The sequence below is a fragment of the Arachis hypogaea genome, chromosome 17, assembly GCF_003086295.3.
Source record: "Arachis hypogaea cultivar Tifrunner chromosome 17, arahy.Tifrunner.gnm2.J5K5, whole genome shotgun sequence".
Classification (NCBI taxonomy): Eukaryota; Viridiplantae; Streptophyta; class Magnoliopsida; order Fabales; family Fabaceae; genus Arachis; species Arachis hypogaea.
Window position 1 is genome coordinate 23,385,162 of NC_092052.1, and position 18,305 is coordinate 23,403,466.

The window sequence follows — 18,305 nt, forward strand, 5'->3', positions numbered from 1 at the left end:
CTCTACCATTTGTTACTATTTATACACTACACTAATACTCTTCTAAATAACCATTTGGGTAACAATAGAGATAACCATCTGTTAGCCTATAAAATCGAACATCCATCCTTTATTACTTGTAATTGACCACATACTCTACACCAAGACTATTATGAATAACCATCTGGGTATCAATAAAAATAACCATTCACTATCCTATTGAATCGAACATCCATATTAAAATACTTAAAACTGATCACACACACTACACCCAGATTATTTGAAATAACCATCTGGGTAAGAAAAGAAATAACCATTCGCTTTCCTATTAAATCAAACATCCAGTTTATAATACTTTTAATGAATCACACACACTACACCCAAACTATTCAAAATAACCATCTGTGTAACAATAGAAATAAACATCCACTATCCTATTAAATCGAATATCCAGTTTAACATAATTGTAATTAATTATACACACCACACCAAGGCCATTACAAAATAACCATCTGGGAACCAATAGAAATAACCATCCGCTACGCTATTGAATCGAAACCGACTTTATTTGCATATGTTGCATAAAAATCCTAAGCCAGCTTCAAATGCTCAAACTGCATCCCAACTCTTGGTAATATCCGTTCAAAACAGACATCATTTGAACATGAGGATTAATGGTCGATTCAAATATGCGGTTCACGAAAAAAAAGCAATATACTAGAGACCAAACCTCATCAACAAGATCCGTGTCATCACTTCCAGTAATATCCGTACATTCTATGACCTACAATCAAACATACACAAGCTAATTAGATACCGTATTATTAAACAAGTTTCAACTAAAAAGATTTTATTAATGCTTTTTTCAAAAATATCATTAAAAATTTATTACTATGCATAACTTAAAAGAAATAATAATAATGAAAAGTATACTCATAAAAAATCTCATCTAATTAGTTAGGCTTATATTAAGTATTTATATAGAGCATGCATGGATCTACCACAACTGGATCGCACTTACACAACTTAAAACCAAGTCCATTTCTATGCTTTGAAAAGTCAAAAAGCTCATTATTTCTTCTTGGATGTGAATGATACACTCCCATTCTCCATTTTCGTTTCTTCAATTCCTTCCTTGCCAATCCTCTCTTATTTCTTCTTCTTATTTGTTTATTAATTAATTTATTTTTCTTATAGTAGTAATCAGTGTTGTATGTATTGTGGATTTGCTAATTCAAATTTTGAGGCCTTTGAGTACTATATTGTATGTTTTGCACAACTGCACATATATTTTCTAGTAATATTATATAGCGTGAAAAAATAAAAAAGAATGCAAAAATAAAAAACACATTTAGTGAGCATCCAAAATGTACAGCATCTCCACTTAGAGCATATATTTCCATCTATAAAGTGAGTTGTGACCAAATTTGTTTGTGCATATATGGCATGGAAGCATAAGGATGGGAATTTAAAATAATTTAATGGCAATTATGTGGAATATTTAAAACATATATGAATAGGTAGTTTCATTCAATTCACTTAACTAAACATGATATGCACTTCTTAAATTACACTAATCAAATGACCAAATTTAAAATTTTAAACCAATTTAGTGTTTAAACAAAACTAATAATCAAGTGCCTTGTCAAAACTCAATCTAAACATCATTAAAAATAGTATAACATTACACAATTCTGAATTATAATGCCTAAAGATAACAAAATTTTAGACAAATGCTAGCCAAACATAAGAATTAAACAAAAAATTTCACTCAGGCGTTTCATCGAGCATATGGTATGCACAATATGTAAATAGAGATTTTAAACTCAATTTAAGCAGCAATCAATCCAAAAAAAAATCAGCCATCAAACATTTTGGAATGCAAAAAGTATCAATCCATTAATCTAAGCCTAATCTAAATACTAAAAGCAGAATTAAAAATTAGTTAAAATGAATAAACGAAAGAACATGGGCAGGAGGAAGCATGGAACCTGCGTTAGTAAAAGGGGAAGAATGGAAAGAGAGGGGTAGCAGACGCGGTGTTGCAGCGGCACAGAGCTCAGCCGCTGCTGGGTTGCACTGGGATTTCTCGCTGGGGTTGGGCTTTGCACAAAGAACAAGGGTAGCGTACAGGGGATTAAGGAGAAATGGAGAAAGAGGGAAGAAAAAAAGAAGAGAGGGAAGAGAGAGGGGGTAGGCGATGGTGGTCACCGGTGGTGATGGCGGTGGTGTCGGATGGAGGATTGGGACTGGGTTGAGAGTGCAGAAGAGAAAAGGGTCAAGCGAGAGGAAGATAAGATGAGAGGGTAGCTGCAGAGCTTCAATTCACCAATGTTAAAACCCTGATTTTTTTTTAATTTGAAAAATAATTATTATTAGAATTTAATTAATCAAACCATTAATTACATTTAAGATTAATTTACTTTTTTAACCACATTGTTTACATTGTTCACTAATGTTGTTGTTCACCTATACTTTTTCTAACAACAACAACAACAACAACGGTATTCTTTTTCACAAAAAAAGAAACAATGTTACTGTGCTTTAAAGAGCTAATCTTACATTAGTATCTTTGTAAATATATAAATCTTCCAATCAAAATACATTAATGAAAAATCCGCAATGTTAAATGATGTATTTGATTCTGGTTAAAACAATAATCCAGTAACAAAAACTAAATCAGCAAAATAAAATAGACTTTCATATAGTTTCGGCCCGGCCCAGCCAACCCGACCTGATCCAGTTCTGCGCAGGGGAACCCGACCTGAGAGTGTGCCCCGCAGCCGAATCATGACCCGGACACCTACATCCCGTTGCCAACCGCATGACAGCTGGGAGAGGAAGCTTCCTGAAAGGAGACCTCTCCTGTGGGATCCGTCCTACTTACAGGGTATATATGGGGAGGGTCCTACCCCTCCCCCAAGGTACGTCACTACCACCCTTACTCTCAAATCACCTGTATACTTTCTGACTTGAGTGTCGGAGTATCATTACAGGTGGCACCCCCTCGTCTCACGAAGAGCTCGGGAGATCGCCTACCCCCGCATCTTGCGAACAAGCTCAGATCCAGACTGATTCTCACCTTCTCACCCAGAATACTTCTCCAACCTGTCTAAAACCCCAAAGAACCGAACATATAATATAATCGTACAATTTTATTTTGTATTTACCCCCGGAACTTATATCCATAACCATGCATAATTCTATAATAGTATAAAGTATAAACTATGCAAATTGAGCAATTTCTAATTTTGTAAACATCACTATCTATTACCCAAAAAGGTTCTAATATCCAGTATATCACCTAAAGTATTTCAACAAAAATATTACAACATATGGTAAGTGTGTTAATGATTATTGACTATATAGATTAATTTTTTATCAATTGTGGTAATATTTATCTAGTAATACTATTTTTGGTCTTAAATAGTATTTATTATAAGTTTATTTAGTTTTAACGTGTGAATAAGTTTTATTGAGAAAAAGGAGTAAACAACATTAATTAATTTTTAAAGGCTAAATTATATATTTTATCTCTGATGTTTGTTGTGATATTTTTCAAGAATAATTCTAATGTTTAATTTAATTTAATTTTGTTTTTAATGTTTTTAATTAATTTATTTTTATTATTAATATTTTTTATTTATATTAAAATTATTATTAAAAATTTTTAATTTTATTTTTAATATTTTTATGAAGTTAATATTTAAGGATAATTTTGACATAAATTAAAAATTTTAAGAACACAATTAAATGTAACTAAAAGTTAACAGTATTAAAAAAAAGGTCGCAAATGGAAGAAAAAGTATACTTTATTGATAAATAGTGCCAAGAGAGAGAACAAATTCAAAGAAAGAAGGAAGTTAATCAAAATAATTTTGTTTTATCCATTTAATTTATAAAAAATTAAAAAAAAAAAGTTTCAATCATTTGCAATTTACATAATCTGGAGTCCTAGACACTTATTTGGACTGAGGGAGTAATCATGATTCATGGAACAAACAATAAATATTTGGCCCCACTTAAATTCCCAAAAGAGGAGAAAGAACTAAAAAGACACGCATTGCAAACTGCAGCTTCAACAGAGTGCAGCCCCTTGTTTCATTCAATCCCTGTAACCCGGTTCCTACCTTCTTTTCTTTTCTCCTATACTGAAAGAAAAGAATAATTTATTTATTTAACTCGGACCAAAAATTGGTGTTTGGAGCTTGAGGATTTGAGCTGCAATTAAAAAGAGAGAAAGAAAGAATTTCACAAGATCATGGACGTGGAATCATCGGAGTCCGCCGCGTATCCAGGGTCCGGTAATATGCAAATTCCAATAGATCTCTTCGGTTCCAAAGAGCACCATGGACTGCCACGTGGCACCCTGGCGTTCGCCGACGAATCAGGTAACATAGTCTACAAGGTCAACCGCCACAATTCTTCTCCCAAGGACAAGAAACTCTTGCTCGATGCTTCCGGCAACGTCATCTTCTCCATACACCGCTATCAAGTCTCTCTCTCTCTCTCTCTCTCTCTCTCTCTCTCTCTCTCTCTCTCTCTCTCTCTCTAAGCGCATCTTAATTTCGTTTTGCTTAGTCATAGTTTGATTATTATGATTTCCTAATTTATTTTTTATTCACGGAAATTAGATTTACTTTTTTAAATAATTATTCAAAAGTTAGTTATTTTGCTGGTGTGGCGATTAATGATTGAATTTCGGTCTAGATTTCGATGACATGGTTTTGGTTTTAGACTTTTAGCTGATATGTTTGAATATCTTGTTTTTGATAGAAGGGGAGTTGGAAATGTTATAAGGGAGAAAGCAACGTGGAAACGGATATGGTGTTGAGGGTGCAGAGGACAGTTAAGAAGTTGAATATAGTTGAGTTACAAGTGTTTTATGGCGGCAACAATGGCGAAGCCTGTGATTTGATAATGAGGGGTTCTCCTTGTATGCGATCATGTGGCATTTATAAAGACACTGAAATTGTTGCTCAGGTAATCCACTAGCATTCATTATTGAAGCTCTGAATAATGCCAAACATGCGTTCAAAATGGATCATAGTTAAATAGGACCCATCACTTTTGTAGTTGGTTCTTCTTAATTTCAGTTTGAATTTGGTCATCTTTTTCCAACATTATTACATTAGACTAAGTAGGAGCTTGATGATGTTGATTTCTTTAAATCCTCCATGATAATGAATATTTACCAATGACTAATGTTTAGGTGTTCTGGTCATTAAGGCTCTGAAGACTTATTTTCTTTTCCTGTTGCTAGTGAACCTTTACCTTCTTTCCTGCTCTTCTGGCTTATATGGTGCTGGATTGCTGGTCTTATATTTCTCCTGATATTACTCCTTACGCGGCTACTGAAGTATGGATTTAGATCGTCTAAAGTGAGAATTTCTTTAAAGTGAGAAAGTAAGTTGTTAACCACCCTTGGATCAATAATTTAAGGGTAGCTGCTTAAGGGCGATTGTCCTTACCTTTTCACTCTACAAAATGTTCACTTTAAAAGATCCGAATCCGGTTTGGATTTAGACTAGCCAATAAATTATAGCTCAAATGTTACCTCTTTTAGTCCATGTTAGAATATCCTTGTCTTTTGATTCAGAGTTCAATCCCAGCTTGGTGCCTATCACCCTGCCATTTCCCTAGGAGTTCCTTTCGAGTGAAAACAGATTAAAGTAGGCACCTTGAAACTTTGATTTGGTTTATGGGTTGGAATTAGTAAACTTTTGTATATGTGTATCCAATAATCCAAATCTCACGTGATATTTTAATATAAATTACGCCCTTAGAAGAATTAAAACAAGGAAGTGATGCTGAAGAGTTTATCTGGATGACAAGTAGCATGTTATTGTGAAGTAGGAGTGATATGTTATGTTTCTCTTTGAATCTCATTCATCAAGGTCTATGATTAGTACATTATATGAATCTGAAACATGAATAGGATCTGAAACAATTTGGAAGGCTGTATTATGTGTATTGTGTTATTTGCGTTTGCTCTTTGTTGGATAATGAACCGACTTATTCTTCTTCTCCATTAGACCGGGTATAGGACTCAACATGTCCCACCCGATCTGATAGTGAAGGAGAGCAAGTCAACTCAGTATCCAAAAAAGAATGAGTCTAAGTATCATTTTCAAAATTTCAGATAATATATGTTCTCTCTGCAATGTGCATTCCAAAGACTGATTTGACTTATACTTTTTTTATAAAAAGAATTTTTTCCCTCTTTTTTTCTTGCAGACTAGCCTGATGTACAAGCTTCACCAAATATATGCAAGTAGGGGTAAATTCCGCATAACGATATTTCCAGGAACTACTGACCGTGCTGTTATTGTTGCTTTGTTTGTAATATTTTTGAATGGACGAAAATAACATCATTAATAAGTAGGCAATTGCAGTTTATTCTCAGAGCTATCTGAATCTGTAACTTAAGCCGGAAGAAAAGAAGTTTTGAATTTACATACATTTTAATTCTTTCTCCATAGGCAGGAAATGAAACATGCATCCTTACAAGTTATATGGAGCAAGCTGTAAACTAATCTGATTTTATTTCAGCTTGTGTTGGATTCTAACCCCACATACTTTCAAATTATTATTATTATTATTATTATTATTATTATTATTATTATTATTATTATTATTATTATGCCACAAATTTTAATTGCTAAACCACTAATATGCTTACGAGACAAGACACTGAATAATTATGGACAGTGAATAATGTTGTACACCTAATTTTGTGTTTGATTTATATATCTATTATCTATCTATTATATATTATAAAAATGGAATTAACCAACTTGAGTTGGTCGAATGGTCAACTCATTCATCTGCTTAATCAAGTGCTAGAAGTTCGAATTCTTTCCCGTGTATGGAGCAATCTATTGGCCAGCAGTAGACCTTTAAATGGAACTCAGATTCGCAACGAATTAGTCTTTGGTCTATCGAGATAGGAGATACCATAGTCGGTGGGTAACTAAAAATAATATTAAAATGAAATTTCTTCACTTAATAGAATAGCTGGCAAATTTTTTAAGGTGTTTTTTTATTTATTTATGCATTAATTAATTTTTCATTTATTTGATTTGATTGAGATGAATAACAAATTATTTAATATTTTGTTTAATTACATTAACTATAACTAATCAATTACATTAATTATTTGATTTAACTAGAATAAACTGAATGATTTTGTTTTAATTTATATTAATTTTTTGTTTTAAGTATTTTGATTTGATTGAGATAAATATCAAATTAGTTAATATTTTTTTTAACACAATAACTATAACTAATTAATTATATTAATTATTTGATTTAACTGGAATAAATAAATTGATTTTGTTAATTTACATTAACTTTTTCATCTTATGTATTTTGATTAATAAGTTTTAAAAGTATTATAATTTTCATATGGTATATTTATAAGATATTTTTATTTATTTAACTTATTTTATTGAGCCAAATAATTATAATTAATTTATTATATCAATTGTTTAATTTAAATATATGTTATATGATTCAGTTTATCGTCACGTTAATGTTTAACTCGTTATTTACCAAAAGTTTTTTCTCCATTTTCTTCCTCGATCTTAAATATTTTGATTTTAAATTTTAGATATTTATTTATTGTTTATATTTCTTATTTTATTTTAATATCAAATCTAATATTTTTATTAATATTTTTTTTATAATTTATTGTCTAATAGTTATATGCCACCATCAATTATATGATCATAAATATTTTTTTAATTTATTAAAAAAACACAATTTCATTCGTTCTTTTTTTATTTACCTATTTTTGTATTTCATAACTTATTCTCTGTAAAAAAAATTTGGTCTAATATATTTGTTTTTGGTCTAATAATAATTTTTTTTACAGAAAATGATACTAAATTAAACATAAGTTAATTCCAATTTAAAAAGTTATGTTAATTAGTACAAGTATTATTATATTTAATTTAATTTATTTGCACATTAATATAATTGATTGAAAATAAATGATAAATAAAACTAGAAAATGATTAAGAAAGTAGAAGGTTCGTAACTACTTTAAAATAGATAATGGAATAAGTTTTAGGATATTATTCTATTTGAATTGTTAATAATTATAAGAATAGAAGATCATTAATCATATTAAAATAGACATTGAAATAAGTTTTATGGAACTGAATTTATTTAAATCGTTAATATAGTCTTATAAATAATAATTTTGTACAAAAAATTGTTAATAAAATTTTACAATCTTCATATTTATAGCTATTTGATTAATGTATTTTATTCTATTCTACTTTGCACAAAAAAATTGAGACTTATCTTTTTTAATTAATTATTTAAAAAGATAGTGAAATGAGTTATATGCCATATGGTAGTTTAACTATGTAATATTTTTTATTTTTTATTTTTTACTCAAGTGATAAAAAAAAATAATTGTTGTTGCACTCATATAAACTGTTGTGATATAGTATTAGAAAAAATTATTAGGTGCAGTGCAAATTATAACTCTTACAATGATATATTAATCTATTATATTATATATTACTAAAATCAGATTTATTCAATTAATAGTATAGTTGACATGGCATGTTTTTAAAGGTATTTCTTGATTTATTTTATCAGATTCATTTAAATGTGTTTATTAATAATTATTTATTTAATTTGATTTTGATAAATATTAAATTATTTAATATTTTATTTGACAACATTAACTATAATTAATCAATTTCATTAATTATTTGATTTGACTAGAATAAATGAATTGATTTTGTTTTAATTTACATTATTTTTTTTATCTTATGCATTTTGATTAAAAAATTTTAAAAAGTGTTATAATTAATCATTTATTTAATTTTATTTAAATAAATACCAAATTATTTCATATTTTGTTTGACCACAATAACTATAATTAATCAATTATATTAATTATTTAATTTGATTGGAATAAATGAATTGATTTTGTTTTAATTTGTATTAATTTTTGGATTTATTTATCTTGGATTCTAATTTCTAAAAATACATGTTAAGTTTATAAATTAAAAAATTTTATTGAAAACACAAAAATTTAAATTTTTAATATATTTATTTTGTATTTATTAAATAAAAATATTTAAAATTTTTCATTAATAGTAAGCTTATCACGTGTTTTTAGGGCACATACTATCTAAACCTTTAATATTTTTATCTTATGTATTTTGGTTAATAAGTTTTAAAAGTGTTATAATTTTTATATGATATATTTATAAGATATTTTTTATTTATTTAACTTATTTTATTGAGCCAAACAATTATAATACTTCATTATATCAATTATTTAATTTAACTGATTTAAATATATGTTATTTGAAAAATGATTGTTGTTGCACTCATATAAAATATTGTGATATAGTATTAGAAAAAAATAGAGATATTCTCCACGTCCAAGAAATTTTGACATCCAAGTTCATCCAAATAATTTTAGGTCACGCGCTTTTTTTGCTTTCTTCTTTCCTTATGCTTCTTCTTCTCACGCTCGTTTATGCACGGAGTGTCTTCTTCTTTTTTGCCTTCTTCTTCGCGTTCCTCCTCCTCCTCCTCATTCTCCTCCTTTTTTGTGTTCCTTCTTCTTCACGTGTTTTCTCCTTATCGTCATTCTTTTGTTGTTGTTACTGCTATTATATTTTTTTATCTTTTCCTCCTTCTCTCCCTGGTGAAGAAGCAGTAGAAGATGAGAAGGAAGAGTTTTGAATTGTACAGAACAGAAATGAACCAAACATGTTATTATGGTGAAACAATTGTATAGTACTAAATGAATGAAATATTATCCATTATATAAATTTAAATTCGAACAGCTTTTTGCATAATGAACCGAACACGTACTCATGGTGAAACAATTGTATAGTATTGAGTGAACGAAACATAATCCATTATATAAAATTAAATTCAAATAGCTTTCTGCATAATGCACCGAACACGTACTCATAGTGAAATAATTGTATAGTACTGAGTGAATGAAACATAATCCATTATATAAAATCAAATTCAAACAGCTTTTTGCATAACGAACCAAACACATACTCATGGTGAAACAATTGTATAGTACTGAATGAATCGAAACATAATCTATTATATAAAATCAAATTCGAAACACCTCTGTCTACAATTTAGAGATTATCAATTCAATTCAATTCAATTCAATTTAATTTATCAATTGCATTCCATTCCATTCGATTGAAAAAAAAATAATCTATTAGCAAAATGTTGGTGATGACGATAACGAAAGAGGAGAAGAAAAAGAAAAAGAAGAGGAGAAGGAGGAAGAGGAGGAGAAGCAGAAGAAGAATCTGCGTACGCGAAGGAGAAGGAGGAGGAGGTATACATGAATTTGAAAGAAGAAGAAGATGACGTATGCGTGTATTTGAAAGAAGAAGAAGAAGAAGAAGCGCATGGGAGAAGAAGAAGAAAAAGAAGCGCGGGGGAGGAGAAGAAGATAAAGCGCGTGTAATGACGCTCTTTTAATAAGAGTGTTTTTTGTTGGTGTTGGACCTACTTGAATAAAACTTGGATGAAAAAACCTTGGATGTGTAGCATAGCCCAAAAAATTTTAGGTGTTATCGGTACAATTTATAACTCTTACACTGATATATTAATTGTAAACTCCAGTTAAATTAGTAGATAATTAGTCAATAAATTAGTTTTTAATAAGGAAGACTAGAAATGCGAATATTATATCAAATTAGGATAGAGCTCATCGAAACTTGACACTAATTTCGAAGAAATCAGTCCAAAATTGGACCGAACGGATCGAACTAGTTAAACTGGGTCCAAACCGGGCCCGTGAGTCCAATCAGTTCAGCATTAAATGAGCTTAAAGCTCATTTCTTTCATTAAGAACAGCACAAGCAGTGCTGAACGAGAAGGGAGAAGAGAAGGGACGAAACCCTTTACGGTGAATTCAAATTACCGTAACTTTTCGATCCGAGCTCCGATTGTCGCACCGTTTGTGACCACACGTCCACCGCGTCGAGCTCTACGTTTCTACCAGAACAATTTCATAGGTAAGCTCTTAAATACTTTCAGCCACTCTTTTCCCCCAATTTTTGAAATATAGGAAGGAAAGTTGAATTTCTTTAATTTCTGATGTTTTAGGATCCAAGTAGCTTGAGAAAAATATTCACTCTTGTTTATGTGAAGCTTGGGTAAGGTGAGGATACGATAATTCTATTTTAATTTCATTGAATTTGAGCTTTGAGTATTAAATTGGGTATATATGTGTTATAAATGTGTACTAGGTTGAGAATAAATAATTGGAGCTTGAAATTGTGAATACTGGAACTTGAAGGAAGCAGATTAGTTGAGGTTTTGAGGGCTATGTTCTTTTAGGAAAATTGTCTTGGAATAATACTTGGGAATCGGCTAAGGTATGGTTTAGGTTTCTTGCATTTAATATATAATATTCTGTGAAAACTTAGGCTAGATGACCATAGGATAAGTTGGAATGCAGGTGTATGTTTAATGTTTAGTAATTTATCGATGAATATATTTGGTTGAAGTTTATTAGATAATTAGTTATTAATCTTGGATGGTGAATGTTGTTATGTTAATTTGGAGAGAATTATGGTTGAATGTTATTGTTGATGAACATGGTTGGTTTGGTACTTGTTGATTAACTAATGATTTGGTGAATTATTGATTTGAGGTATTTTGTGTTAGAAGCCTAGGATTAGTGAACTATGATCCTTAGTTGAATTTTGGTTGTTGGATTTGAATATTGTATGAGTATAATTGTTGATTTGAGGTAGATTTATTGTGGTGACTATTATGATAATGAGGAAGGGTATGCCGAATTGAAAAGAAAGCAGGTTTAGACCCGAAAAAGGTGGTAAAGTCCGAGTTTTAGAGGAGATACTACCGAAATTTTATAAAAATTAGAGATTTTGTTTATATGATTATTTAAAAAGATTTAGATTCAAATGTTATATGGTTTGATTTAAAGTTGTTAAGAAAATGAGCATGTTTTAAGTTTGATTCATTTAGAAAAGAATGAATTATGTTTTGAACTGGAACTATTGATGGACGGAATGAGATGTGTGATAATGAAGGATAAGAATTGAATATGATTGATATATAATGATGAATGAGATGTGATTGAGAATGATGTGGATGTTGATGAATTATAATTGAATTATTTATATGGCTTATGAATTTGAATAATCTGAGATACGAGATTCCCTGGATCAAGTGTCGTGGCTTGCCACCACATGTATCAGGTTGAAAACTCGATACTCTATTGACCCTACGACGTAAGTGTGACCGGGCACTATATAAATTCCCGGGAATGTTACCCCCATTGAGCAATATTGATTATTTGAGAAAAAGTTATGCATAGACTCTTGGGGATGCACGTCGGGGGACAGTCTAAGGACAATTCAGACTTGTCGGGTTGGCTGGATAACCGACAGATGAGCCTCATCAGCCATAGGACAGGCATGCATCATATGCATATTACTTGAATTACTTGCTTGTGCTTTAATTGGGTGTGCCTATATGTACTTGCCATGCTAAATGTGTATTTGTTACCTGTAGTAATTGTAACCTTCTTGTGTTTGCCTTTATCTGTCTATTTGTCTGTGAAAATGTGTGATAGAGTTGGAGGTATGGAGGAATGGCAGTATGAGACTTAGATTTAAGGTTAAGTTAAGTTAGGTTTAAATGTTTTTAGAAAACCACCTTTTATAGCTCCTGTTTAAGACTTTAAGCTCTATAATCTGAGTGTCGGTGTTCTAGGATTGCCTCTAGCATTCCCAGGACCTTATATATTATGTGTGTGGCACCTTTACCATACTGAGAACCTACGGTTCTCATTCCATACTATGTTGTTGTTTTTCAGATGCAGGTCGAGAGGCATCTCGTTAGGCGTCTGGACCCTTGAAGCGAAGTAGTTACTGGGCTATTTTGTTGTACAGTGATGTATATATATGTACTTAGCTTTCTCTCTGCATAATTTGTTCTTTTTGATCATCTTAGAGGTTTATGAAGAGGTAGGATTGTGTATATGTACTTTTGGGTTTTGGGATATATATGTATATACGTGTAAATATTCTCCAGCCAGTCTTGACTTTGCAGGCTAAGTTAGGAGCTTGTTATTTTGTATCCTTGGCTCTCTATTCCTACTTTTATTATCTTATGTTTGATAGTTATAGTTTTCTTCACACGCAAGTTATTCCGTTCTAGAGTGTTGCGTTTTTTATTTCGCAATTTTGTTTTACCCATTTTTCAAGGCTCCTAATATATTATATTCTTTCTGCTATTATATATACACATTTTATTTTAAAGGTCGTAGCGTCTCACCACCTCTGTATTACATCTTAGGTGTAATACTTTGTGTAATAAGGTGTTACATTAATTGAATGACAAGTTATTAATGAGTGTCTATAACAAAATCATTTTAGCGTATGCGACATAAATTGATTGGAAGAGTATATCATTTTATTTTACTGTCAGAGCACCTAATAATAATAATAATTGTAATATTAGTTGATTTTTACTATCTTTATTTTACATTGAAATACTCTCTTATAAAATATATAATTTAAACCAAATTACTTATAAATGATTTTATTAAACCAAATTAATTATAATTTATCAAACTTTTAAAATATGCAAAACATATAGATGATTTTATTAACCAAATTAATTATAATTTATCTAACATAAAAGTTACTTGATATGATTAGGATAAATATTAAATTATTTAAATTAATTTTTTATATTCATATAATGATTTATAAGATAATTTATGTTATTCAATTGAGTCATTTATTTATTTTCATATTGAGAATAATATCAAGAATAAAACGCCAATAAGCTAAAGTAATAATTATCAGATTTGTTTGATTTTGTCATAAAATATTGAGAAATCTTAATTTTTACTTATATATGAATGTGTTATTTTGATCAAAAATCAAATTTGTGTATCTACAAAATTTCTATAACTTCATGGCTCTCTTTAATGATTTTCTCTTTGACCCTCGTGATCTTTTTTTTTTTTTTTTTTTTGTTTCTCTACCACCAATCATATTTGTGATCTACTCATATCGGTATATCATAGACACAGGACCAAACAACATTATTTGATGAATAATACTAAGACAAAGAGTGAATTTTTAGTGAATAGTAAAGATTTTTTTTATAATTCAAAAATTCACCAATAAAAATTTATAATGTACAATACTCATGTTCATTTTAAATTTAGTAAAAATCTTCACTTTTTAACTAATGTTACTCTTCACTAGAGAAATTTTCTTTTTTGATTTTGATCCTATAATATAGAAGATTGAACCACAAAAAAAAAAGTACATAAGTTTCAATATTATATTATTTTGCTTTTATATTCAACTAAAACATAAAAGAAGAAAATATTATTGTGGAAGCCGGTTGCGGTTCTTAGAGGGGTCCAAGAATTTCTCATTTAATGTTTGCCGATAATTTGCTTCTTTTCTGTAAAGTCGAAAAACAGCAAGTTCAAACTGTAATGGTAGTTTTGGAAAATTTCTGCAGAGCCTCTGGGATGAAGGTTAATGTGAAAAAATCTAAAGCGCTATACTCCAGGAATGTTTCAGCGACAAGAAAAGAGATTTTCACCGGAGTGTCCTCCATCAGATTCGTCCAGAACTTGGGCAAGTATTTAAGGGTGAACCTTAATCACTCTAGGGTGACACACGCAACTTTCAACGATGTTCTGGATAAGATTTGGGGAAGGCTAGCCAGCTGGAAGGGGAGATTGCTTAATAAGGCAGGAAGACTCTGTTTGCTCAACTCGGTAGTGACTGCGATTCCTACTTACCGCATGCAAGTATCTCTCTTCCCTAAAGGGGTAACTAATAAGATAGAATCCATGATGCGAAACTTTCTATGGAAGGGTCAAGCTTATGGTAGAGACCTAAATCTAGTTAACTGGAAAGTGTTGGTCACCCCTAAAAAGTTTGGAGGTTTGGGAATTAGAGACCCTTTTTGTGCTAATATTTCTCTTCCTGAAAAGCTAGTTTGGCAACTTTTTCACCATCCGGACAAGTTATGGGTTCAACTGTTGATGGAGAAATACCATTCTTATAAGGATGATTGTTTCAATCGGTCTCGAGGAAGGGGATCTTATGTTTGGAAGAGTATATGTCGAGTCTGGAATATCTTGAAGGAAGGTTTTATTTGGTGTATTGGGGATTTGGAACAGAACTTTTGGTTTTCTAAATGGAGAAGAGAGGGGCAACTGTGTCAGGGATGGATTATGTTCACATTTCTGATTCGGATCTCAGGATCTTGGACCTTTGGTCATATGGACAGTAGAACCTTGAGAATATATGTTCTCCTCTAAATCAGTCTCTGTAGAGCAACATTAACTCTTACAACCCGGATGTTCAAGCTGGTTCAGAGGTTGGTTGGTGTTGGACTGGTGCGGCTTCAAAGGTTTATGATGCTCATAGTGGTTCTTTGTGGCAGTAAGAAGATGTTTAGTTGGGAGGATAGGGGTAATTGGCTTTGGCTTTGGCGTCAACATGTTCCAGAAAAGCACAAATTTTTGGCCTGGCTATGTCTTCGGGAGGCTCTTCCTACTGCTGCATTTCGTTTTATGAGGGGCATTTCGCACACGGATAGCTATCCACGATGTTTCTCAGGTCAGAAATCGGTTTTACATTGTATACGGGATTATCCAAAAGCCCAACTAGTTTGGCAAGTTTTAGGGATCTCCGATCAACCAGTGGATTTGATGAGTTGGTTCTTACATAATAGCAAATAGCTCCCCTTTAGATTCTTTTCTGGTCTCTGGTGGATTTGGCGTTCGAGGAATAACGAGATCTTTCATCGTCACGAGCATTGGACCACAGACAAGGTAATTGGAATGGCTTTGTCCTTGGAAAAAGGAGCTCCGAAATATTTTTGAGTTGCAACGACTGTCTATCCCCTCCACCATTAGTGGCTCTTGGATTCTCCTCTCAGTAGGTACCTTTAAAATTAATTGTGATGCTAGCTATCCTGGCAATGGTGCTCGAGTTGATTTTGCTTGTGTTAGCAGAGATTGGAAGGGAAGGTGGCAACAAGGCTATATAGGAATAATTGAGAGTCGTAGTATTTTGCAAGGAGAGTTGTTTGCTATTTGGAGAGGCTTTCTTTTAGCATGGGACTCGGGACAAAGAGACATTATATGTGAGACAGACTGTGTGGAGGCGTTTACTATTGTCAATAATTTACAGGATTGCTCTGGGTTTATTGATCCTTTGGTGTTAAAAATCTGAGATATCATGTCTTGGAAATGGCGTGATGATCTTTGGTTGATCTTGAGAGATGCAAATACAGTAGCAAACATCATGGCAAAAACTGCAATGAGGACCCTTTCTCCCCAAGTGGAGCTTCCGTTGCCTTAGAAGGAGTTTGAAAGTAGTATTCAGCGGGACTGTCTTTCTTAAACAGATTTTTGTTTATTTTTTTTTTTTTAGTTGTTGTTTATTTTATTTTAAGTCACCAAAAAAATTTCATTCTTTTATTTCAAGTATGTTTTGTGTTATGATATTATGGACTATTTTTAAGCTAAACTAATCTTATACTTTTATATTATTTGTGTTTATGTTATTATAATTTTATACTTTTATTTATGCATTTATTTAGTCATAAAGGCAAGAAATTATTGGATGTAAAAAGTTATTTGGGTCAAACAAATTAGAAGATACAACTATTGCTGTAATTTAGAGTATGGAATAATAATTGCATTTTTATTTATATTTTTATAATGAATTTTGTGAGACATCTATTCATTAAGTATATAGTTTTATATCATAACTCATAGAATCAAGGTTTTTAAATTAATTTGAATATTTAATTTTTTTTTTTTTTAAAATTAGTTCTAATATATATTAAAAATGCTTTTATATGCAAATCAAATTAAAGAAACATGAACGAAGGAGTTTTAAAAATTCAGTTATGATTGACTAATCAAATTAAGATAGGAAGAAATTTTAAAAATAATTTTTTATTTTTTTATTTATTTTCTTTCAAATTAAAAATTCAATCTAAAACTAATTATGTCTATAATTGCATTGATTGTATATTATAGTTATTTATTACTCTAAAATGATAACAATAAAAAATGTATAAGTGAAAAGGTATAAACTATGAAAAAAAAAAGGCATAAACTAAGAAAAAACCTAAAATTGTTTCAGATTATGTTTGAGTCTTTGTTATTGATTTTTGGTTGGTCTTGGCATTTTGGTTTGTCTTGGAGTTTGTTTGTGATGTTCGGAATTGTATCTTTGTTTGTCTTAGTGTAGAACATGTTTGGTTCGTTTGTCTTTGTCTTAGTCTCCAAATTGGTGTTTATAATCTTGGCAACTGATATAGTGAAATTTCACTATTATTGTGATGGAAACTGAATGTAGATCTTATTGCACTTTGAAGTCGAACTAGGTACATGCTGGTGTCATTTTCTCTACTCTTTCATTTTTAATCTTCTACTGCTGCAAGAGACTAAATAAAAAAATCTCCTACCAGTAGAATAACACACTTCAAGTTTAAAAAGAATGTCTTGATACAAACCCCATTTCTCAAGACCTATGAAACATACAGTTTGGTAACCAAGTATAGACACAGAACAATAAATTACAATCTTATGAAAATGTCAATGTTGCCCTTATCACAAAATACAACCACTATCCTTTTACCACCATTTAAAGAATCACCACCACTACTTCTTTGTTACCATTAACAACTCTTAAACTAATAAAAAAATTCAATAAAAAACAAAACAACACAAGATCTAACAAAAATTAATCAAGATTCAATTAAATAAAGATTAAATATATAATTTTCATTTTTTGTTAAAAAAAAGGGAAGAGATGCAGTTCAGAATAGAGATGAAAGTAGAAAGGCAGATCTAGAATGATGCAATGGTGGAGGTGATTCTGGCAGAGGCGGCAGCAAAAATTCTGGCAGAAGCAGCAGCAGCAGTTCTCTGATTCTAGGAAAAACAGTGGCAGTTCTTGCAGAGACAGCGACAAAGGAGATTTTGGCAGAGATGAGGGCAGCAGCAGTTCTACGATTTTGGGAGAGGCAGCGGTGGCGGAGGCGGCGGCAACAATTTTAAAAGAGGAGCGGCAGTGATTTTGGCAGAGGAGCGGTGACGATTTCTTGTAGAGCGTGGATTTAGAAAGATGAAGTGGTTCTAGGATAGATAAAAGATGAAGGAGATGAGAGTGTAGAAGTGGGAAGGGATGAATTAGGAACGAGGATAGATTTAAGAATTTTATGAATTAATTAAGGATAAAATTGTCCAAAAACTTAGTATGGATCTGTGTCTACCTTCAAAAATT

At 31.0% G+C, this 18,305-nt stretch overlaps 1 protein-coding gene across 1 annotated transcript; it reads left to right on the forward strand.

Annotated features, from left to right (window-relative positions):
• The first annotated feature begins 3,947 nt into the window (after window positions 1-3,947).
• On the forward strand, window positions 3,948-6,553 carry LOC112764337 (protein LURP-one-related 7). The gene is made up of 3 exons (XM_025809896.2): window positions 3,948-4,474; window positions 4,756-4,962; window positions 6,217-6,553. Exons 1-3 carry the CDS (start codon window positions 4,241-4,243, stop codon window positions 6,346-6,348), a joined length of 573 nt encoding a protein of 190 aa, XP_025665681.1. The 5' UTR covers window positions 3,948-4,240; the 3' UTR covers window positions 6,349-6,553.
• The last annotated feature ends 11,752 nt before the right edge of the window (window positions 6,554-18,305 follow it).

Excerpts from the sequence above, each read along its gene's own strand:
- LOC112764337 (XM_025809896.2), top strand. The coding sequence starts at position 4,241 with ATGGACGTGGAATCATCGGAGTCCGCCGCGTATCCAGGGTCCGGTAAT. Across the intron at positions 4,475-4,755 it reads TCTCCATACACCGCTATCAA|AAGGGGAGTTGGAAATGTTA; the intron begins GTCTCTCTCTCT and ends TGTTTTTGATAG. Across the intron at positions 4,963-6,216 it reads ACACTGAAATTGTTGCTCAG|ACTAGCCTGATGTACAAGCT; the intron begins GTAATCCACTAG and ends TTTTTCTTGCAG.